The following is a 23,613-nucleotide window of genomic DNA, read 5'->3' on the forward strand; positions in this document are numbered from 1 at the left end:
TGGGAAATAATGGGAATTAATGGAAAATAATGGGAATTAATGAGAAATAATGGGCAATTAATGGGAAATAATGAGAATTAATGAGAGTTAATGGAAATTAATGAGAGCTAATGGGCAATAATTGGAACTAATAAGCAGTAATACCAATTACTAAGCAGTAATAGGATTTAATGGGAAGCAAAAGCAATTAATGGGAAGAACAATTAAGAGGAAATGAAAAGAATTAATGAGAAATGCAGAGAATTAATGGAAGTGATGAGAATTAATGGGAAATATTACGGATTAATTGGGAAATATGGCAATTAGTTGGGAAATATGGCAATTATTTGAGAAATAGTGGCAATTAATTGGGAAATAATGACAATTAATTGGGAAATAGTGGCAATTAATTGGGAAATAATGAGAATTAATTGGGAAATATGGCAATTAATTGGGAAATATGGCAATTAATTGGGAAATAATGGCAATTAATTGAGAAATAGTAGCAATTAATTGGGAAATGTGGCAACTAATTGGAAAATAGTGGCAATTAATTGAGAAATAGTGGCAATTAATTGGGAAAGAGTGGCAATTAATTGGGAAATATGGCAATTAATTGGCAATTAATGGCAATTAATTGGGAAATAACGGCAATTGATTGGGAAATATGCCAATTAATTGGGAAATAACGGCAATTAATTGGGAAATATGGCAATTAATTGGGAAATATGGCAATTAATTGGGAAATATGGCAATTAATTGAGAAATATGGCAATTAATTGGGAAATAGTGGCAATTAATTGGGAAATAGTGGTAAATAATTAGGAAATATGGCAATTAATTGGGAAATATGGCAATTAATTGGGAAATAGTGGTAAATAATTAGGAAATATGGCAATTAATTGGGAAATATGGCAATTAATTGGGAAATAATGAGAATTAATGGAAAGTATTGAGATCTAACGGGAAATAATAAAAATTAATTCTCAATAATAGAAATTAATATGCAATAATGGAAATTAACAAGAAGTAACAGTAATTAATGGGCAATTAGAAATCAACAACAAATGGTACGCAGAGCCAACGAGAAAGAACGAGAATAAATGGAAAATAAGGCACAGCAACAGGCCGTAATGATGGGAACTAATGAAACAATGGCGAATTAGCGTTAATTAACGGGAAGCAATTAACGAGCCCTGAGGAGGCGCTGGGGTGTCATGGCGGCGCCCTGCGCCTTTTTCTCCCGCCTTTTTTAAAGGCCGCTTCCGCTTCCGCCGGAAGTGTGCGCCCGCGCGTCAATACTACGTCATCACCGCGCGCCGCCATGATCCGCGCGGGGTTCCGCGGTGTCACCGCCGCCTTTCGGGCCTGGAAACCGAACCGGGCCGCGGTGAGGGGGGGGGGGACGGGAGGGTCCTGGGGGGGGGCGGGGGGTCCTAAAGGGGGGGGTGGGGGGAGCTGGGCCTGAGGCTGGAGCGCTGTGAGGGGGCCGGGGGGGATTTGGGCCTGAGGCCGGAGGGGTTGGGGGGGTCTGGGGGGCTCTGGGCGGGGGGGGCTTGGGAGGGTTGGGGGGATCTGAGGGGGTCTGGGGAGCTTGGGGGGGGTCTGAAGGGATCTGGGGGGGTCTGAGAGGGTCTGGGAAGCTTGGGGGGGGGGGCTGAGGGGGTCTGAAGGGATCTGGGGGGCTCCGGGGGGGGGGGTCTGGGGGGATTGGGGGGGTCTGAGAGAGTCTGTGGGGTTGGGGGGGGTCTGAGGGGGTCTGAAGGGATTGGGGGGGGCTGGGGTGGGGGTCTGGGGGGATTGGGGGGTCTGAAGGGATCTGGGGGGCTCCGGGGGGGGGGTCTGGGGGGATTGGGGGGGTCTGAGAGGGTCTGGGGAGCTTGGGGGGGGGGCTGAAGGGGGTCTGAAAGGCTCTGGGGGGCGCCGGGGGGGGGTCTGGGGAGGTTGGGGGGGATCTGAGAGGGTCTGTGGGGTTGGGGGGGGAGACTGAAGGGATCTGGGCGGGTCTGGGGGATTGGGGGGGGGGGCTGAGGGGATCTGAAGGGATCGGGGGGGCTCTGGGAGGGGGGTCTGGGGGGATTGGGGGGGTCTGAGAGGGTCTGGGGAGCTTGGGGGGGGGCTGAGGGGGTCTGAAGGGATCGGGGGGGCTCCGGGGGGAGTCTGGGGGGGTTGGGGGGGATCTGAGAGGGTCTGTGGGGTTGGGGGGGGAGACTGAAGGGATCTGGGAGGGTCTGAGGGGCTCTGGGGGGATTGGGGGGGGTCTGAGGGGGTCTGGGGGGCTTGTGGGGGGGGCTGAGGGGGTCTGAAGGGATCGGGGGGGTTGGGGGGGTCTGAGAGGATCTGGGAAGCTTGGGGGGGGGGCTGAGGGGGTCTGAAGGGATCTGGGGGGCGCCGGGGGGGGGTCTGGGGAGGTTGGGGGGGATCTGAGAGGGTCTGTGGGGTTGGGGGGGAGACTGAAGGGATCTGGGCGGGTCTGGGGGATTGGGGGGGGGGCTGAGGGGATCTGAAGGGATCGGGGGGGCTCTGGGAGGGGGGTCTGGGGGGATTGGAGGGGTCTGAGGGGGTCTGGGGGGCTCTGCGGGGGGCTGAGGGGAGCTGGGGGGGTCTGAGGGCGTCTGAAGGGCTTGGGGGGGCTCTGGGGGGGTTTTGGGGGGGTTTTGGGGGCATCTGGGGGGCTTGGGGGGGGCCTGAGGGCGTCTGAAGGGATCTGGGGGGATTTGGGGGGGGTCTGAGGGGTCTGGGGGGCTTGGGGTGGGTCTGAAGGTGGGGGGCTTGGGGGTTGGTCTAAGAGGGTTGGGAGGGGGGTTGGGAGAAGTCTGGGGGGTTTGGGGGGGATTGGGGTGTTTGTGGGGTTCTGGGGGGGGTTTGGGGGGGTTTGGGGGGGGTTTGGGGGGGGTTGAGGGGGTCTGGGGGTGTCCGGGGGGGTTTTGGGGTGGGTCTGAAGGGGGGGGGGGGTGTTGGGGGTTGGTTTAAGAGGGTTGGGAGGGGGGTTGGGAGAAGTCTGGGGGGGGTTGGGGGGGGATTGGGGGGGTTGAGGGGGTCTGGGGGGGGGGTTGGGGGGGCTGGGGGGGTTGAGAGGGTCTGGGGGGGTCCGGGGGGGTTTTGGGGTGGGTCTGAAGGGGGGGGTTGGGGGTTGGTCTAAGAGGGTTGGGGGGGGGGGTTGGGAGAAGTCTGGGGGGTTTGGGGGGGATTGGGGTGTTTGTGGGGTTCTGGGGGGTGTTTGTGGGGTTTTGGGGGGGGGTTGAGAGGGTCTGGGGGGGTCCGGGGGGGTTTTGGGGTCCCCGGTGACAGCCGTGGTCCCATAGGTGTCGACTGCCCCCGGTGGGAGCGCCGAGAGACGAGAGAGTGAGTGGGGTTGTTGGGGGTCACGGGGGGGTTTGGGGGGCAGCTGTGGGGCTGAGGGCAGGGGGGGGGCGATGGGGATGGGGGGGGCTGTGGGGACACTGGGGGCAGCGTGGTTGTGGGGCCGAGGGCAATGGGATGGGTGGAGGGGGACATTGGGGTTGTGGGGTTATGGGGACATTGGGGACATTGGGGTTGTGGGGACATTGGGGTTGTGGGGTCATTGGGGACATTGGGGCTGTGGGGACATTGGGGTTGTGGGGACATTGGGGACATTGGGGTTGTGGGGTCATTGGGGACATTGGGGTTGTGGGGACATTGGGGACATTGGGGTTGTGGGGTTGTGGGGACATTGGGGTTGTGGGGACATTGGGGACATTGGGGTTGTGGGGTTATGGGGACATTGGGGCTGTGGGGACATTGGGGTTGTGGGGACATTGGGGACATTGGGGTTGTGGGGTTATGGGGACATTGGGGACATTGGGGACATTGGGGTTGTGGGGTTGTGGGGACATTGGGGCTGTGGGGACATTGGGGTTGTGGGGACATTGGGGACATTGGGGTTGTGGGGTTATGGGGACATTGGGGACATTGGGGACATTGGGGTTGTGGGGACATTGGGGCTGTGGGGACATTGGGGTTGTGGGGTTATGGGGACATTGGGGACATTGGGGTTGTGGGGACATTGGGGACGTTGGGGTTGTGGGGACATTGGGATTGTGGGGTTATGGGGACATTGGGGCTGTGGGGTTATGGGGACACTGGGGACATTGGGGTTGTGGGGCTATGGGGACATTGGGGCTGTGGGGACATTGGGGACATTGGGGTTGTGGGGCTGTGGGGACATTGGGGCTGTGGGGACATTGGGGACATTGGGGTTGTGGGGCTGTGGGGACATTGGGGACATTGAGGTTGTGGGGTTATGGGGACATTGGGGACATTGGGGTTGTGGGGACATTGGGGTTGTGGGGACATTGGGGACATTGGGGTTGTGGGGTTATGGGGACATTGGGGCTGTGGGGACTGTGGGGACATTGGGGACGTTGGGGCTGTGGGGACATTGGGATTGTGGGGTTATGGGGACACTGGGGACATTGCGGTTGTGGGGCTATGGGGACATTGGGGACATTGGGGCTGTGGGGACATTGGGGACATTGGGGTTGTGGGGTTGTGGGGACATTGGGGCTGTGGGGACATTGGGGTTGTGGGGTTGTGGGGACATTGGGGACATTGGGGTTGTGGGGTCATTGGGGACATTGGGGTTGTGGGGTTATGGGGACATTGGGGTTGTGGGGTCATTGGGGACATTGGGGTTGTGGGGTTATGGGGACATTGGGGACATTGGGGTTGTGGGGACATTGGGGTTGTGGGGTTGTGGGGTCATTGGGGACATTGGGATTGTGGGGACATTGGGGACATTGGGGCTGTGGGGACATTGGGGTTGTGGGGCTGTGGGGTCATTGGGGCTGTGGGGTTATGGGGACATTGGGGGGCTGAGGTTATGGAGATATTGGGGACATTGGGATTGTGGGGCTGTGGGGCTGTGGGGACATTGGAGCTGTGGGGACATTGGGGACGTTGGGGTTATGGGGACACTGGGGACGTTGAGGTTGTGGGGACATTGGGGTTGTGGGGCTATGGGGATATTGGGGACATTGGGGTTGTGGGGCTGTGGGGACATTGGGGCTGTAGTGTTATGGGAACATTGGGGACATTGGGGCTGTGGGGTTATGGCGACATTGAGGCTGTGGGGACACTGGGGACATTGGGGCTGTGGGGTCATTGGGGACATTGTGGCTGTGGGGTTATGGGGACAATGGTGTTGTGGGGACATTGGGGTTGTGGGGCTGTGGGGACACTGGGGCTGTGGGGTTATGGGGACATTGGGGCTGTACGGTTATAGGGACATTGGGGCTGTGGGGTTATGGGGACAATGGGGCTGTGGGGACATTGGGGACGTTGGGGTTATGGGGACACTGGGGACGTTGAGGTTGTGGGGACATTGGGGTTGTGGGGCTGTGGGGACATTGGGGCTGTAGTGTTATGGGAACATTGGGGACATTGGGGCTGTGGGGTTATGGCGACATTGAGGCTGTGGGGACACTGGGGACATTGTGGCTGTGGGGTTATGGGGACATTGGGGCTGTGGGGTTATGGGGACAATGGTGTTGTGGGGTTATGGGGACATTGTGGCTGTGGGGTTATGGGGACATTGGGGCTGTGGGGACATTGGGGTTGTGGGGCTGTGGGGACACTGGGGCTGTGGGGTTATGGGGACATTGGGGCTGTACGGTTATAGGGACATTGGGGCTGTGGGGTTATGGGGACGTTGTGGCTGTGGGGTTATTGGGACAATGGGGTTGTGGGGTCATTGGGGACGTTGGGGCTGTGGGGTTATGGGGACAATGGTGTTGTGGGGTTATGGGGACATTGTGGCTTTGGGGTTATGGGGACATTGGGGCTGTGGGGTTATGGGGACAATGGGGCTGTGGGGTTATGGGGACATTGTGGCTGTGGGGTTATGGGGACAATGGGGTTGTGGGGTTATGGGGACATTGTGGCTGTGGGGTTATGGGGACAATGGGGCTGTGGGGTTATGTGGACAATGGGGCTGTGGGGTTATGGGGACAATGGGGCTGTGGGGTTATGGGGACAATGGTGTTGTGGGGTTATGGGGACATTGTGGCTGTGGGGTTATGGGGACAATGGGGCTGTGGGGTTATGGGGACAATGGTGTTGTGGGGTTATGGGGACAATGGGGTTGTGGGGTTATGGGGACAATGGGGCTGTGGGGTTATGGGGACAATGGGGTTGTGGGGTTATGGGGACAATGGTGTTGTGGGGTTATGGGGACATTGTGGCTGTGGGGTTATGGGGACAATGGGGTTGTGGGGTTATGGGGACAATGGGGTTGTGGGGTTATGGGGACATTGTGGCTGTGGGGTTATGGGGACATTGGGGTTATGGGGACATTGGGGTTATGGGGACATTGGGGTTATGGGGACAATGGTGTTGTGGGGTTATGGGGACATTGTGGCTGTGGGGTTATGGGGACATTGGGGTTATGGGGACAATGGGGTTGTGGGGTTATGGGGACAATGGGGTTGTGGGGTTATGGCGACATTGAGGCTGTGGGGACACTGGGGACATTGTGGCTGTGGGGTTATGGGGACAATGGGGTTGTGGGGTCATTGGGGACGTTGGGGCTGTGGGGTTATGGGGACAATGGTGTTGTGGGGTTATGGGGACATTGGGGCTGTGGGGTTATGGGGACAATGGGGTTGTGGGGCTGTGGGGACTTGGGGGCTGTGGGGATATTGGGGTTGTGGGGCTGGGGGACATTGGGGCTGTACGGTTATAGGGACATTGTGGCTGTGGGGTTATGGGGACATTGGGGCTGTGGGGTTATGGGGACAATGGGGTTGTGGGGCTGGGGGGACATTGGGGCTGTACGGTTATAGGGACATTGGGGCTGTGGGGTTATGGGGACATTGGGGTTATGGGGACATTGGGGTTGTGGGGCTGTGGGGACACTGGGGCTGTGGGGTTATGGGGACAATGGTGTTTTGGGGTTATGGGGACAATGGGGTTATGGGGACATTGTGGCTGTGGGGCTGAGCGCATCACAGGGACGCTGGGGACCCTGGGGGGGGAGGGATGACACTATAGGACCCGTGTTGCCGCTATGGGGGCGACCCCAATGCATCCCCCACCTTTCTCCCCCCACAACCCCCGGCAGAGCCGCCATCGGAACCACCGGAACCATCGGCACCACCGGAACCATCGGCACCGGTCCCGGCAGCACCGGAAGCGCCAGCGCGGCGCCGTGGGGCGCTATGGGGCAGCGCCGTCCCCGTGCCCCCCCCCCGGGTCCCGGTCCAGGCGTGGGTCGGATCCCTGCGTCGCCCCGAGGACGAACGGCTGGGGCTCATCGACCTCCACCCCGACGTCTTCGCTGTGGCGCCCAGGTGGGGGTCCTGGGGGGGGGGTCTGGGGGGGTCCTGAAGTTTTGGGGGGTTCTGGGAGGGTCCTGGAGGGGTTCTGGGGGGGGTTTGGGGGGTTTCTGAGGGGGTCTGGGGGGGTCCTGGAGGGGTTCTGGGGGGGTTTTGGGGGGGTTCTGAGGGGGTCTGGGGGGGTCCTGGAGGGGTTCTGGGGGGGTTCTGAGGGGGTCTGGGGGTTCTGGGGGAGGTGGGGGGGGTCCTGAAGTTTTGGGGGGGTTCTGGGAGGGTCCTGGAGGGGTTCTGGGGGGAGGTGGGGGCTCTGGGGGGGGGGTCCGGGAGGGGTTTTGGGGGGGTTCTGAGAGAGGTGTGGGGGGTCTGGGGGGGTCCTGAAGTTTTGGGTGGGTTCTGAAGGGGTTCTGGGGGGGTTTTGGGGGGGTTCTGACGGGGTGGGGGGCTCCTGAGGGGTGTCCTGGAGGGGTTCTGAGGGGGTCTGGGGGGGTCCTGGAGGGGTTCTGGGGGGGTTTTGGGGGGGTTCTGAGGGGGTCTGGAGGTTTTGGGGGAGGTGGGGGGGGTCTGGGGGGGTCCTGAAGTTTTGGGGGGGTTCTGGGAGGGTCCTGAAGGGGTTTTGGGGGGGTTTTGGGGGGGTTCTGACGGGGTTTTGGGGGGTTCTGGGGGGTCTGGGGGGGGCCTGAAGTTTTGGGGGGGTTCTGGGAGGGTCCTGGAGGGGTTCTGGGGGGTTTTGGGGGGGTTCTGAGGGGGTCTGGGGGTTCTGGGGGAGGTGTGGGGGGTCCTAAAGTTCTGGGGGGGTTCTGGAGGGGTTTTTGGGGGGGGTGTGGGGGTTCTGGGGGGGTCTGGGGGGGCCCTGAAGTTTTGGGGGGGTTCTGGGAGGGTCCTGAAGGGGTCCTGGAGGGGTTCTGGGGGGTTTTGGGGGGGTTCTGAGGGGGTCTGGGGGTTCTGGGGGAGGTGTGGGGGGGTTCTGGGGGGTCTGGGGGTGTCCTGAAGTTTTGGGGGGGTTCTGGGAGGGTTCTGGAGGGGTTTTGGGGGGGGTGTGGGGGTTCTGGGGGGGTCTGGGGGGGCCCTGAAGTTTTGGGGGGGTTCTGGGAGGGTCCTGAAGGGGTCCTGGAGGGGTTCTGGGGGGTTTTGGGGGGGTTCTGAGGGGGTCTGGGGGTTCTGGGGGGTTTCTGGAGGGGTTCTGGGGGGTCTGGGGGTGTCCTGAAGTTTTGGGGGGGTTCTGGGAGGGTTCTGGAGGGGTTTTGGGGGGTTCTGAGGGGGGTGTGGGGGGTCTGGGGGGGTCCTGAAGGGGTTCTGGGGGGCTTGGGGGGGTTCTGGGTGGGAGAGGGGTCCTGAGGGGGGTCCTGGAGGGGTTCTGGGGGGGTTTTGGGGGGGTTCTGAGGGGGTTTCTGGAGGGGTTTTGGGGGCGTCTGGGGGGGTCCTGAAGTTTTGGGGGGGTTCTGGGGGGGTCCTGGAGGGGTTTTGGGGGGTTCTGGGGGGTCTGGGGGGGGCCTGAAGTTTTGGGGGGGTTCTGGGAGGGTCCTGAAGGGGTTTTGGGGGGGTTTTGGGGGGGTTCTGAGGGGGTCTGGGGGTTCTGGGGGAGGTGTGGGGGGTCCTGAAGTTCTGGGGGGGTTCTGGAGGGGTTTTTGGTGGGGGTGTGGGGGTTCTGGGGGGGGTCTGGGGGGGCCCTGAAGTTCTGGGGGGGTTCTGGGAGGGTCCTGAAGGGGTCCTGGAGGGGTTCTGGGGGGTTTTGGGGGGGTTCTGAGGGGGTCTGGGGGTTCTGGGGGAGGTGTGGGGGGTCTGGGGGGGGTCCTGAAGTTTTGGGGGGGTTCTGAGGGGGTCCTGAAGGGGTTTTGGGGGGGTTCTGAGGGGGTTTCTGGAGGGGTTTTGGGGGGTTCTGGGGGGTCTGGGGGGGTCCTGAAGTTTTGGGGGGGTTCTGGGAGGGTCCTGGAGGGGTTCTGGGGGGTTTTGGGGGGGTTCTGAGGGGGTCTGGGGGTTCTGGGGGAGGTGTGGGGGGTCCTGAAGTTCTGGGGGGGTTCTGGAGGGGTTTTTGGGGGGTTCTGGGGGGTTCTGGGGGGGGTCTGGGGGGGTCCTGAAGTTTTGGGGGGGTTCTGGGAGGGTCCTGAAGGGGTCCTGGAGGGGTCCTGGGGGGGGGTGTGGGGGTTCTGGGTGGGGGTCCTGGACGGGTTTTGGGGGGTTTTGGGGATTTCTGGGGGGGGGGTCCTGAAGGGGTTCTGGGGGGGCATGGGGGTCCTGGACGGGTTTTTGGGGGGTGTGGGGGTTCTGGGGGGGGGGTCCTGAAGGGGTTTTGGGGGGGTTCTGGGGGGTTTCTGGGGGGGGGGTCCTGGAAGGGTTCTGAGGGGAGGTGGGGGGTTGTTGGGGGGGGGGTCCTGGAGGGGTTTTTGGGGGGGTGGGGGGGTAGTGGGGTGGTTGTGGGGGGGTGGAGGGATTCTGGGGGGGTCCTGGGGGGTTTTGGGGGGGGTTCTGAGGGGGTTCTGGGTGGGGGTCCTGGAGGGGTTTTGGGGGTGAGGGGTTCTGGGGGGGTCATGGAGTGGTTTTGGGGGGGTGGGGGGGTTCTGGAGGAGTTTGGGGGGTTACGGGGGGGTCCTGGAGGGGTTCTGTGGATTTCTGGGGGGGGGGGTTGGGGGGTTCTGGGAGGGTCCTGGAGGGGTTCTGGGGGGGCATGGGGGTCCTGGGGGGGGGGGTCTTGAAGGGGTTTTGGGGGGTTCTGCGGGGTTTCTGGGGGGGGGGTCCTGGAAGGGTTTTGAGGGGAGGTGGGGGGTTGTGGGGGGGGGGTCCTGGAGGGGTTTTTGGGGGGGTGGGGGGGTTGTGGGGGGGTGGAGGGACTCTGGGGGGGTCCTGGGGGGTTTTGGGGGGGGGTTCTGAGGGGGTTCTGGGTGGGGGTCCTGGAGTGGTTTTGGGGGGGTGGGGGGGTTCTGGAGGAGTTTGGGGGGGTACTGGGGGGTCCTGGAGGGGTTCTGTGGATTTCTGGGGGGGGGGGTTGGGGGGTTCTGGGGGGGGGGTCCCGGAGGGGTTCTGGGGGGGCATGGGGGTCCTGGAGTGGTTTTTGGGGGGGTGGGGGGGTTTGGGGGGGGGTCCTGGAGGGGTTCTGAGGGGGTGGGGGGTTCCGGGGGGGTCAGGGGGGGTGGAGGGGATCCTAAGGGTATTTCTGGGGGGGGGTGTCTTAGAGTGGTTTTGGTGGTCCTGGGGGTGGTCTTGGGGGGGGGGGGGGGGGAGGGTCTTAGGGGGGCTCTGGTGGTCCTGGGGGGTCCTGGGGGGGGTGGAGGGGGGGGGATTGGGGGTCACCCGATGTCCCCCCCCCGGGGTGGGTCTGCAGGTTGGACATTTTGCATGCAGTGGTGACGTGGCAGAAGAACTATAAGAGGATCGTGAGTTTTTTGGGGGGGGGGCACAGGGGGTTTTGGGGGGGGGGAAGAGGGTCTGCAGGGTCTTGAGGTGGAGAATTGGGGGTCTGGGGGGGGGATGTGGGGTTTTAGGGGGGGGAAATGGGGGTCTGGGGGGGTTATGGGGGTCAGGATGGAATTATGGGGGGTCTTGGGGGGGGGGTTGGGGTTGGATGTGGGGTTTTGGGGGGGGGAAATGGGGGTCTGCGGGGGGTCTGGGGATGGAGGATTGGGGGTCTTGGGGGGTGTGGGGGGGTTGGGGCTGAATGTGAGGTTTTGGGGGGGGGGAGGCTTGGGGGGGGGCAGAGGGTCTGCGGGGTCTTGAGGTGGAGAATTGGGGGTCTGGGGGGGGGTTGTGGGGTTTTGGGGGGGGGAAATGGGGGTCTGGGGGGGTTATGGGGGTCAGGATGGAATTATGGGGGGTCTTGGGGGGGGGTTGGGGTTGGATGTGGGGTTTTGGGGGGGGGAAATGGGGGCTTGGGGGGGTTATGGGAGTCTGGGGTGGGACTGGAGATATGGGGGTCTTTGGGTGGGGGGGGGAATCTGGGGGTCCTGGTGGAATTATGGGGGTCTTGGGGGGGGGGGTTGGGGTCAGATGTGAGGTTTTGGGGGGGAAATGGGGGTCTGGGGGGGTTATGGGGGTCAGGATGGGTTTTGGGGGGGTCTGTGGGGGGGATCTGGGGGTCCTGGTGGAATTATGGGGGTCTGGGGGGGGGATGTGGGGGTCTGGGGGGGGTCTGGTTGTGTGGAGGCGTAGATTTGGGGGTCTTGGGGGGGGGTTTGGGGTCGGATGTGGGGTTTTGGGGGGGGGAAATGGGGGTCTGGGGGGGTCTGGGGATGGAAATTGAGGGTCTGGGGGGGGATCTGGGGGTCCTGGTGGAATTATGGGGGTCTGGGGGTGGGATGTGGGGGTCTGGGGGGGGGCTGGTTGTGTGGAGGCGTAGATTTGGGGGTTTTGGGGGGGGTTTGGGGTCGGATGTGGGGTTTTGGGGGGGGAAATGGGGGTCTGGGGGGGTCTGGGGATGGAGGATTGGGGGTCTTGGGGGGTGTGGGGGGGTTGGGGCTGAATGTGAGGTTTTGGGGGGGGGGGCTTGGGGGGGGGGAAGAGGGTCTGCGGGGTCTTGAGGTGGAGAATTGGGGGTCTGGGGGGGGGATGTGGGGTTTTGGGGGGGGGGAAATGGGGGCTTGGGGGGGTTATGGGAGTCGGGTGGGACTGGAGATATGGGGGTCTTTGGGGAGGGGGGGGGAAGCTGGGGGTCCTGGTGGAATTATGGGGGTCTGGGGGTGGGATGTGGGGGTCTGGGGGGGGTCTGGTTGTGTGGAGGCATAGATTTGGGGGTCTTGGGGGGGGTTTGGGGTCAGATGTGGGGTTTTGGGGGGAGAAATGGGGGTCTGGGGGGGTTATGGGGGTCAGGATGGAATTATGGGGGGGTCTGGGGGGGGATCTGGGGGTCCTGGTGGAATTATGGGGGTCTGGGGGTGGGATGTGGGGGTCTGGGGGGGGTCTGGTTGGGTGGAGGCGTAGATTTGGGGGTCTTGGGGGGGGGTTTGGGGTTGGATGTGGGGTTTTGGGGGGAGAAATGGGGGTCTGGGGGAGATGTGTGGGGCTGGGGGGGAAATGGGGGGGTTTGGAGATGGAAATTGGGGGTCTGGGGGGGTCTGGGGGGGGTTTGGGGTTGGATGTGGGGTTTTGGGGGGGGAAATGGGGTCTGGGGGGTCTGGAAATGTAGGATTGGGGGTCTGGGGGGGTGGGGGGGTTGGGGTTGGAGGTGGGGTTTTAGGGGGGGGAAATGGGGTCTGGGGGGGTCTGTGGGGCTGGGGGGGCTGGGGATGGAAATTGGGGGTGTGGGGGGGTTTGGGGCTGAATGTGGGTTTTGGGGGGGGAAATTGGGGGTCTGGGGGGGTCTGGAGATGGAGGATTGGGGGTCTTGGGGGGGGGGTTGGGGTTGGATGTGGGGTTTTGGGGGGGGGGTCTGTGGGGCTGGGGGGGTCCTGGGGGGGTCTAGAGATGGAAATTGGGGGTGTGGGGGGGTCTGTGGGTCTGGGGGGGTCTGGGGATGTAAATTGGGGGTCTGGGGGTGGTCTGGGGTTTTAGGGGGGGGAAATGGGGTCTGGGGGGGGATGTGGGGCTGGGGGAGTCTGGGGATGAAAATTGGGGGGTTTGGGGGGGGTTGGGGTTGGATGTGGGGTTTTGGGGGGGGGAAATGGGGGCTGGGGGGATGAAAATTGGGGTCTTGGGGGGGATTTGGGGGGGGGTCTGGGTCTGGATGTTGGCTTTTGGGGGGGGGAAATGGGGTTTGGGTGGGGGGGGGTCATGCGGGTCTGGTGGGATCGTGGGCACCTGGGGGGGCTTTTGGGGTCGCGGGGGGGGGTGGGGGGGGGCTGAGGGCACATCGTGACGCCCCCCCCCCCCTCCATCCCCCCCCCCCCTTTTTGTCCCCCCCCCCCAGAGCTTCGCCAAGGTGAAATCCCGCGCCGAGGTTCGGGGCGGCGGCCGCAAACCCTGGAGGCAAAAGGGGACGGGAAGAGCGCGGCACGGCAGCATCCGCTCCCCCCTCTGGAGAGGGGGTCAGTGCCGCCCCACAGCTGCCCCACAGCTGCCCCATAGCTGCCCCACAGCTGCCCCATAGCTGCCCCACAGCCGCCCCACAGCTGCCCCACAGCTGCCCCATAGCTGCCCCACAGCCGCCCCACAGCTGCCCCACAGCTGCCCCACAGCTGCCCCATAGCCGCCCCACAGCTGCCCCACAGCTGCCCCACAGCTGCCCCATAGCCGCCCCATAGCCGCCCCACAGCTGCCCCATGTCTGCCCCATAGCCGCCCCATAGCCGCCCCATAGCCGCCCCATGTCTGCCCCATAGCCGCCCCATAGCCGCCCCACAGCTGCCCCACAGCTGCCCCACAGCTGCCCCACAGCTGCCCCATAGCTGCCCCATAGCCACCCCATGTCTGCCCCACAGCTGCCCCATGTCTGCCCCATAGCCGCCCCATAGCCGCCCCATAGCCGCCCCATGTCTGCCCCATAGCTGCCCCATAGCCGCACCATAGCCGCCCCACAGCTGCCCCACAGCTGCCCCACAGCTGCCCCATAGCTGCCCCATAGCCACCCCATGTCTGCCCCACAGCTGCCCCATGTCTGCCCCATAGCCGCCCCATAGCCGCCCCATAGCCGCCCCATGTCTGCCCCATAGCCGCCCCATAGCCGCCCCATAGCTGCCCCACAGCTGCCCCACAGCTGCCCCATAGCTGCCCCATAGCCACCCCATGTCTGCCCCACAGCTGCCCCATGTCTGCCCCATAGCCGCCCCATAGCCGCCCCATAGCCGCCCCATGTCTGCCCCATAGCTGCCCCATAGCCGCACCATAGCCGCCCCACAGCTGCCCCACAGCTGCCCCACAGCTGCCCCATAGCTGCCCCATAGCCACCCCATGTCTGCCCCACAGCTGCCCCATGTCTGCCCCATAGCCGCCCCATAGCCGCCCCATAGCCGCCCCATAGCCGCCCCATGTCTGCCCCATAGCTGCCCCATAGCCGCCCCATAGCTGCCCCACAGCTGCCCCACAGCTGCCCCATAGCTGCCCCATAGCCACCCCATGTCTGCCCCACAGCTGCCCCATAGCCGCCCCACAGCTGCCCCACAGCCGCCCCACAGCCGCCCCATAGCCGCCCCATAGCCGCCCCATGTCTGCCCCATGTCTGCCCCATGTCTGCCCCATAGCCGCCCCATAGCCGCCCCATAGCCGCCCCATAGCCGCCCCATAGCTGCCCCATAGCCGCCCCATAGCCGCCCCATAGCTGCCCCACAGCTGCCCCACAGCTGCCCCACAGCTGCCCCATAGCTGCCCCATAGCCACCCCATGTCTGCCCCACAGCTGCCCCATGTCTGCCCCATGTCTGCCCCATAGCCGCCCCATAGCCGCCCCATGTCTGCCCCATAGCTGCCCCATAGCCGCCCCACAGCTGCCCCATAGCTGCCCCACAGCCGCCCAATAGCTGCCCCACAGCTGCCCCATGTCTGCCCCATAGCTGCCCCATAGCCGCCCCACAGCCACCCCATAGCCACCCCATAGCTGCCCCATAGCCGCCCCATGTCTGCCCCATGTCTGCCCCATGTCTGCCCCATAGCTGCCCCACAGCCGCCCCACAGCCGCCCCACAGCCGCCCCACAGCCGCCCCATAGCTGCCCCACAGCTTCCCCACAGCTTCCCCACACCTGCCCCACACCTGCCCCACAGCTGCCCCACAACTGCCCCATAACCCCCCACAGCCCCATAATCCCATATAGCAACACCAAGCTGCCCTTAAAAGGGACTGGGGGGGGGTGACATGTGGGGACAATGCCCCCCACCCCCTCCTGCCCCATATCTGCCCCACACCTGCCCCCCATCTGCCCCTCATCCACCCCCCATCTGCCCCACATCCTCCCCACACCCACCCCCCCATCTGCCCCACACCCGCCCCACATCTGCCCCCCACCTGCCCCCCCACCCCCCATCTGCCCCACACCTGCCCCACACCTGTCCCCCATTCACCCCACACCTGCCCCCCATCTGCCCCTCATCTGCCCCACACCTACCCCAAACCTGCCCCAAACCTGCCCCACACCTGCCCCACACCTGCCCCACACCTGCCCATCTGCCCCACACCCGCCCCCCATCTGCCCCACACCTGCCCCACACCTGTCCCCCATTCACCCCACACCTGCCCCCCATCTGCCCCTCATCTGCCCCACACCTACCCCAAACCTGCCCCAAACCTGCCCCACACCTGCCCCACACCTGCCCCACACCTGCCCATCTGCCCCACACCCGCCCCCCATCTGCCCCACACCTGCCCCATATCTGCCCCACACCTGCCCCCCATCTGCCCCACACCTGCCCCCCATCTGCCCCTCATCCACCCCCCATCTGCCCCACATCCTCCCCACACCCACCCCCCCATCTGCCCCACACCCGCCCATCTGCCCCACACCTGCCCCATATCTGCCCCACACCTGCCCCCCATCTGCCCCACACCTGCCCCCCATCTGCCCCACACCTGCCCCATATCTGCCCCACACCTGCCCCCCATCTGCCCCTCATCTGCCCTCCCCCGCCCCACACCTGCCCCACACCCACCCCACACCCGCCCATCTGCCCCACACCTGCCCCCCATCTGCCCCAAACCCACCCCCCATCTGCCTCCCATCTGCCCCCCACCCGCCCCCCCTGCCCCACACCCGCCCCCCATCTGCCCCACATCCACCCCACACCTGCCCCCCCCGCCCCCCATCTGCCCCACACCTGGCCCCCCCGCCCCACACCCGCCCCACACCTGCCCCACACCCACCCCCCATCTTCCCCACACCTGCCCCTCATCTGCCCCACACCCACCCCACACCTGCCCCCCATCTGCCCCACACCTGCCCCCTATCTGTCCCACATCCACCCCACAACTGCTCCCCCACCCCACACCTGTCCCCCATCTGCCCCCCCGCCCCACATCTGCCCCACACCTGCCCCACACCCACCCCCCATCTTCCCCACACCTGCCCCCCATCTTCCCCACACCTGCCCCCTATCTGCCCCACATCCACCCCACAACTGCGCCCCCGCCCCACACCTGCCCCCCATCTGCCCCACATCCACTCCCCACCTGCCCCCCACCTGCCCCACACCTGCCCCCCATCTGCCCCACACCTGCCCTCCCCCCACCCCACACCTGCCCCACATCCACCCCACACCCGCCCCCCATCTGCCCCCTATCTGCCCCCCACCTGCCCCCCCGCCCCACACCTGCCCTCCCCCCGCCCCCCACCTGACCCCACCTGCCCCACATCCACCCCACACCCGCCCCCCACCTGCCCCCCATCTGCCCCACACCTGCCCCACACTTGCCCCACATCCACCTCACACCCGCCCATCTGCCCCACACCTGCCCCCCCCGCCCCACACCCGCCCCACACCTGACCCCACCTGCCCCACATCCGCCCCAAACCCGCCCCACACCTGCCCCACATCCACCCCACACCCGCCCATCTGCCCCACACCTGCCCCCCCCGCCCCACACCCGCCCCACACCTGCCCTCCCCCCGCCCCACACCTGCCCCCCCCGCCCCACACCTGCCCCCCCCGCCCCACACCCGCCCCACACCTGCCCTCCCCCCGCCCCACACCTGACCCCACCTGCCCCACATCCGCCCCACACCCGCCCCCCATCTGCCCCACATCCACCCCACACCCGCCCATCTGCCCCACACCTGCTCCCCCCGCCCCACACCCGCCCCACACCTGCCCTCCCCCCGCCCCACACCTGACCCCACCTGCCCCACATCCGCCCCACACCCGCCCCCCCCATCTGCCCCACACCTGGCCCCCCCGCCCCACACCTGCCCCACACCCACCCCGCATCTGCCCCACACCTGCCTCCCATCTGCCCCACACCTGCCCCCTATCTGCCCCACAACCACCCCACATCCGCCCCACACCTGCCCCCCATCTGCCCCACAGCCACCCCCCATCTTCCCCACACCCGCCCCCCATCTGCCCCACACCCGCCTCACACCTGCCCCTCATCTGCCCCCCATCTGCCCCACACCTGCCCTCCCCCCACCCCACACCTGCCCCACACCCGCCCCCCATCCGCCCCCCATCTGCCCCACACCCGCCCCACACCCGCCCCCCATCTGCCCCCCAGGCGGCATCGCTCACGGCCCGCGCGGCCCCACAAGTTATTTCTACATGCTGCCCATGAAGGTGCGGCTGCTCGGCCTCAAGGTGGCGCTGACGGTCAAACTGATGCAGGTGCGGGGGGCGGGGGGGGCGGCTGGGGGGTTTGGGGGGGGGGTCGTTTGGGGGCGTTGATGTGGGGCTGGGGGGTGGGGGGAGGTGTTGGGGGGGTCGGTGTGGGGCTGGGGGGGGAGTTGGGGGATCATTGTGGGGCTGTGGGGTGGGGGGCGGTGATGGGGGGTCAATATGGGGTGGGGGTGGTGGGGGGTTTTATATGGGGCTCGGGGGGGTGGTGTTGGGGGGCTCGGTGTGGGGTGGGGGGCGGTGGTGGGGGGGTCTGATGTGGGTCTGTGGGGTTGGGGGGTTCGATGTGGGGCTGGGGGGTTGGGGGCTCAGTGTTGGGGGGGTCGATGTGGGGCTGGGGGGGGGGTTGGGGTCCTTTTGGGGTTGGGGGGCTCATTGGGGTCTGGGGGGGGGGTGATGTTGGGGGGGTCGATGTGGGGCTGGGGGGGGTCGTTTCGGGGCATTGATGTGGGGTGGGGATTGGGGTTGGGGGTCGGTTTGGTTTGGGGGCGATGGTGGGGGGGTCGATGTGGGGCTGTGGGGTGGGGGGCGGTGGTGGGGGGGTCAATATGGGGTGGGGGGGTCGATGTGGGGCTGGAGGGTTGGGGGTGGTGTTGGGGGCTCAGTGTGGGGCTTTGGGGGGTCAATGTGGGGTTCTGGGGTTGGGGGGGGTTCGATGTGGGGCTGGGGGTGGGGTTGGGGGGTCATTGTGGGACTGTGGGGGGGGGACGGTGATGGGGGGTCAATATGGGGTGGGGGGGTCGATGTGGGGCTTTGGGGGGGGTGATGCCTGGTGGGGGTTGATGTGGGGCTGGGGGTGAGGTTGGGGGGGGTCAGTGTGGGGCTGGGGGGGAGTTGGGGGCTCATTGTGGGGCTGTGGGGGGGGGGGGTGATGTTGGGGGGGGTCGATGTGGGGCTGGGGGGGGTCGTTTCGGGGCATTGATGTGGGGTGGGGGGTGGGGTTGGGGGTCGGTTTGGGGTTGGGGGCGATGGGGGGGGGTCGATGTGGGGCTGGGGGGGAGTTGGGGGCTCATTTGTGGGGCTGTGGGGGGGGGGGGGTGATGGGGTCAATATGGGGTGGGGGTGGGGTGGGGGGTGGTGTTGGGGGGGTCGATGTGGGGCTGGGGGGTGGGGGGAGGTGTTGGGGGCCCCATAGCAGTGCTGTGCCCCATAGCCGTGCCCCACAGCGGTGCCCCATAGCAGTGCCCCATAGCTGTGCCCCATAGCCCCATAGCTGTGCTGTGCCCCACAGCGGTGCCCCACAGTGGTGCCCCATAGCCGTGCCCCACAGTTGTGCCCCATAGCTTTGCCCCATAGCCATGCCCCATAGCGGTGCCCCATAGTGCTGCCGTACCCCATAGCTGTGCCCCATAGCCGTGCCCCACAGCCGTGCCCCACAGCCGTGCCCCATAGCAGTGCCCCATAGCTGTGCTGTGCCCCATAGCGGTGCCCCATAGCGGTGCCCCACAGCTGTGCTGTGCCCCATAGCGGTGCCCCATAGCGGTGCCCCATAGCTGTGCTGTGCCCCATAGCGGTGCCCCATAGCCGTGCCCCATAGCGGTGCCCCACAGCGGTGCCCCATTGCAGTGCCCCATAGCACTGCCCCATAGCCGTGCCCCATAGCGGTGCCCCATAGCACTGCCCCATAGCGGTGCCCCACAGCACTGCCCCATAGCCGTGCCCCATAGCACTGCCCCATAGCCGTGCCCCACAGCACTGCCCCATAGCCGTGCCCCATAGCACTGCCCCATAGCACTGCCCCACAGCACTGCCCCACAGCACTGCCCCACAGCACTGCCCCATAGCTGTGCCCCACAGCACTGCCCCATAGCACTGCCCCATAGCCGTGCCCCACAGCACTGCCCCATAGCCGTGCCCCATAGCCGTGCCCCATAGCCGTGCCCCATAGCACTGCCCCATAGCCGTGCCCCATAGCCGTGCCCTATAGCACTGCCCCACAGCACTGCCCCATAGCTGTGCCCCATAGCACTGCCCCATAGCACTGCCCCATAGCCGTGCCCCATAGCACTGCCCCATAGCACTGCCCCACAGCACTGCCCCACAGCACTGCCCCATAGCACTGCCCCATAGCCGTGCCCCATAGCCGTGCCCCACAGCTGTGCCCCATAGCACTGCCCCATAGCCGTGCCCAATAGCCGTGCCCCATAGCACTGCCCCATAGCCCTGCCCCATAGCAGTGCCCCATAGCCATGCCCAATAGCCGTGCCCCATAGCACTGCCCCATAGCACTGCCCCACAGCACTGCCCCACAGCACTGCCCCACAGCACTGCCCCACAGCACTGCCCCATAGCACTGCCCCATAGCACTGCCCCACAGCACTGCCCCATAGCACTGCCCCATAGCTGTGCCCCACAGCACTGCCCCATAGCACTGCCCCATAGCCGTGCCCCACAGCACTGCCCCATAGCCGTGCCCCATAGCCGTGCCCCATAGCACTGCCCCATAGCCGTGCCCCATAGCCGTGCCCTATAGCACTGCCCCACAGCACTGCCCCATAGCTGTGCCCCACAGCACTGCCCCATAGCACTGCCCCACAGCACTGCCCCATAGCCGTGCCCCACAGCAGCGCGCTGCCCCACAGGACGAGCTGCACGTGCTGGACTCCCTGCAGCTGCCCTCGGCTGCCGGCCGCTTCCTGCAGGACGTGGCCGCCTTCCGGCGCTGGGGGGGGTCTGCGCTCCTCGTGGATCTGTGAGGACTTGGGGGGCGAAGGGGGGTGGGGGGGAATCGGGGCTGGGGGGGCGTCTGCCCCATAGCGCGACCTCTGTGCTGCCCCACGGATGTGTGGGGCACGGCGTCCCCATGGGTGCCAATGGGACGCAGCTGGGACCCCCACCCCACAGCTGCCACCCCATAGGGACACCGATGGCACCTGGGACCCCCAACTCTGCCCCACTGTCACCTTCGTGCTGCCCCATAGATGTGTGGGGCACGGCGTCCCCATGGGTGACACCGCCCCACAACTGGGACCCCCACCCCACAGCTGCCACCCCATAGGGACACCGGTGGCACCTGGGACCCCCAACTCTGCCCCACTGTCACCTTCGTGCTGCCCCATAGATGTGTGGGGCACGGCGTCCCCATGGGTGACAATGGGACACAGCTGGGACCCCCACCCCACAGCTGCCACCCCATAGGGACCATGATGGCACCTGGGACCCCCAAACTCTGCCCCACTGTCACCCCACACGTCCCCATTGTCACCTCCTGCCCCATAGATGTGTGGGTCTCAGTGTCCCCATGGGTGACAGTGCCCCACAAGTGGGACCCCCCCCCCACAGCTGCCACCCCGTAGAGCCGCCACCACCCCCCAAATCCCCCCATCACCAATGATTTCCCCCCCCAGCCCCCATTTCCCCCATTTCCCCCCCACCCCCCACACTTTTAGGGTCCCCCGTTGCCCCCCACCCCCCCCCAACCTCCCCCCTTTTTTCCCCCCAGTGATGAACCCCCCCCAAACATCCGAGCCGCCGTCTCCGACCTCAAAACCTTCACCCTCATCCCCGTCCTCGGTGAGCAGCAGACCCCAAAATTCCCCCAAATCCCCCCCCAGACCCCCCAAATCCCCCTCTAAACCCTTAAACCCCCCCCAGACCCCCCAACTCCCCCCAAACACCCCTCAGGTCCCCCAAATCCCCCTTTAAGCCCCCAAAAAGCAACACCCAGCCCCTCAAAGACCCCTCAGATCCCCCAAATCCTCCCTCTAAACCCTCAACCCCCCCCCAGACCCCCAATTCCCCCCTAAACCCCCAAAACACCCCCAGACCCCCAAATTCTCCCCTCCAACCTCCTGAAAAACAACCCCAAACCCCAAATCCCCCCAAACACGCCCAAATCCCCCCCTCTGAACCCTCAACCCCCCCCAGACCCCAAAATCCCCCCAAATCCCCCCTCTACACCCTCAAAAACGCCCCCAGACCCCCAAATCCACCAAAATTCCCCCAAATCCCCCCCAATTCACCCCTAAACCCTCAACCCCCCCCCAGACCCCCAAATTCTCCCCTCCAAGCCCCTGAAAAACAACGCCAGACCCCAAATCCCCCCAAACACCCCCAGATTCCCCCTCTAAACCCTTAACCCCCCCCCCAGACCCCAAAATTCCCCCAAATCCCCCCTCTACACCTTCAAAACCCCCCCAGATCCCAATATCCCCCCCAAACACCCCTCAGATCCCCCCAAATTCCCCCTCTAAACCCTTAAACCCCCTCCCAGACCCCAAAATCCCCCCAAATCCCCCCTCTACACCCTCAAAAACACCCCCAGATCCCCCAAAATTCCCCCAAATCCCCCCCAATTCACCCCTAAACCCTCAACCCCCCCCCAGACCCCCAAATTCTCCCCTCCAAGCCCTTGAAAGACGACCCCAGACCCCCAAACACCCCTCAGCTCCCCAAATCTCCCCTCTAAACCCTTAAACCCCCCCCCAGAAGCCGAAATCCCCCCAAATCCCCCCTCTACACCCTCAAAAACGCCCCCAGACCCCCAAATCCCCCAAAATTCCCCCAAATCCCCCCCTCTAAACCCTTAACCCCCCCCCCAGACCCCAAAATTCCCCCAAATCCCCCCTCTACACCTTCAAAACCCCCCCAGATCCCAATATCCCCCCCAAACACCCCTCAGATCCCCCCAAATTCCCCCTCTAAACCCTTAAACCCCCCCCAGACCCCCAAATCCCCCCAAATCCCCCCTCTACACCCTCAAAAACACCCCCTGAACCCCAAATCCCCCCTCAGGTCCCCCAAATTCCCCCTCTAAACACTTAAATCCCCCCCAGACCCCAAAATTCCCCCAAATTCTCCCCTCCGGTCCCTTGAAAAACACCCCCAGACCCCCAAATCCCCCCAAACACCCCCAAATCCCCCTCTAAACCCTTAAACCCCCCACCCAGACCCCAAAATTCCCCCAAATCCCCCTTCGACCCCCTCAAAAACGCCCCCTGACCCCCAAATCCCCCCAAACACCCCCAAATTCCCCCTCCAAACCCTCAAAGCCCTCCCCAGACCCCAAAATCCCCCCAAATCCCCCCTCTACACCCTCAAAAACACCCTTAGACCCCCAAATCCCCCAAACACCCTTCAGCTCCCCAAATCCCCCCCCTAAACCCTCAACCCCCCCCCAGACCCCCAAATTCTCCCCTCCAATCCATTGAAAAACACCCCCAGACCCCAAATCCCCACCAAACACCCCCAAATCCCCCCTCTAAACCCTTAAACCCCCCACCCAGACCCCAAAATTCCCCCAAATCCCCCCTCTACACCCTCAAAAACACCCCCAGACCCCCAAATCCCCCGAACACCCCTCAGATCCCCCAAATTCCCCCTCTACACCCTCAACCCCCCCCCAGACCCCCAATTCCCCCCTCTAAACCCTTAAATCCCCCCCAGACCCCAAAATTCCCCCAAATCCCCCCCTCTACACCCTCAAAAACACCCTTAGACCCCCAAATCCCCTGAACACCCCTCAGATCCCCCAAATCCCCCCCTCTAAACCCTCAACCCCCCCCCCAGACCCCCAAATTCTCCCCTCCAAAACCCCCCCCAGCTCCCCAAACACCCCCAACCCCCCCCTCTACACCCCAAAACCCCCCCCCAGACCCCCAAATTCCCCCAAATCTCCCCTCATCCCCACCCTCACCCCACACTTTACCCCCCCCCGACCCCCCGGGGGGGCATTTTTGACCCCAATCTCCCCCCCCCCCCACCACCCCCATAGGTCTGAACGTGCACAGCATCCTAAAGCACCGCGCTCTGGTTCTGACTGTTCCGGCTCTGGAGTTCCTACAGCAGAAGCTGTTGTGGCACGACAGGCGTTTCACCGCCCTCTATCCCTTCTCCATGCCCTACAGAGACATCCCATAATACTCACGGGGTCAAACCCCCCCCACCCCCACCCCGTATGGCAACGATTAAATGGCGGATCTATAGGGTTGGGGGTTTCTTTTGTGGGGTATTGAGGTGTTTTGGGGGCCTTGGAGGACTTCCGAGGGGGGTTGGAGGACCTTCGTGGTGTCGCCGTGGGGTGGGAACACCCCAAATCCTGGGGTTGGGTGTCACTGCCCCATTTGGGTCCCATTTGGTGGCACCAAGGGATGTTGTGGGTCACTGGAGGACCTGGGGGTGTTCCTATGGGGGTTGGAGGACCTTCGTGGTGACACTGTGGGATG

The 23,613-nt window shown here is 64.4% G+C and overlaps 1 protein-coding gene across 1 annotated transcript; it reads left to right on the forward strand.

Annotated features, from left to right (window-relative positions):
* Positions 1–1,227: 1,227 nt before the first annotated feature.
* On the forward strand, positions 1,228–23,373 carry MRPL4 (mitochondrial ribosomal protein L4). Its single transcript, XM_090128691.1, has 9 exons — positions 1,228–1,369; positions 3,285–3,324; positions 7,061–7,289; positions 10,591–10,642; positions 13,108–13,225; positions 17,334–17,440; positions 20,032–20,141; positions 20,892–20,962; positions 23,163–23,373. The coding sequence occupies exons 1-9, from the start codon at positions 1,304–1,306 to the stop codon at positions 23,306–23,308; spliced, it is 939 nt and encodes a 312-aa protein (XP_089984817.1). The 5' UTR covers positions 1,228–1,303; the 3' UTR covers positions 23,309–23,373.
* Positions 23,374–23,613: the final 240 nt, after the last annotated feature.

This window comes from Phasianus colchicus, chromosome 34 (genome assembly GCF_987193195.1).
Source record: "Phasianus colchicus chromosome 34, bPhaCol1.hap1.1, whole genome shotgun sequence".
Taxonomy (NCBI): domain Eukaryota; kingdom Metazoa; phylum Chordata; class Aves; order Galliformes; family Phasianidae; genus Phasianus; species Phasianus colchicus.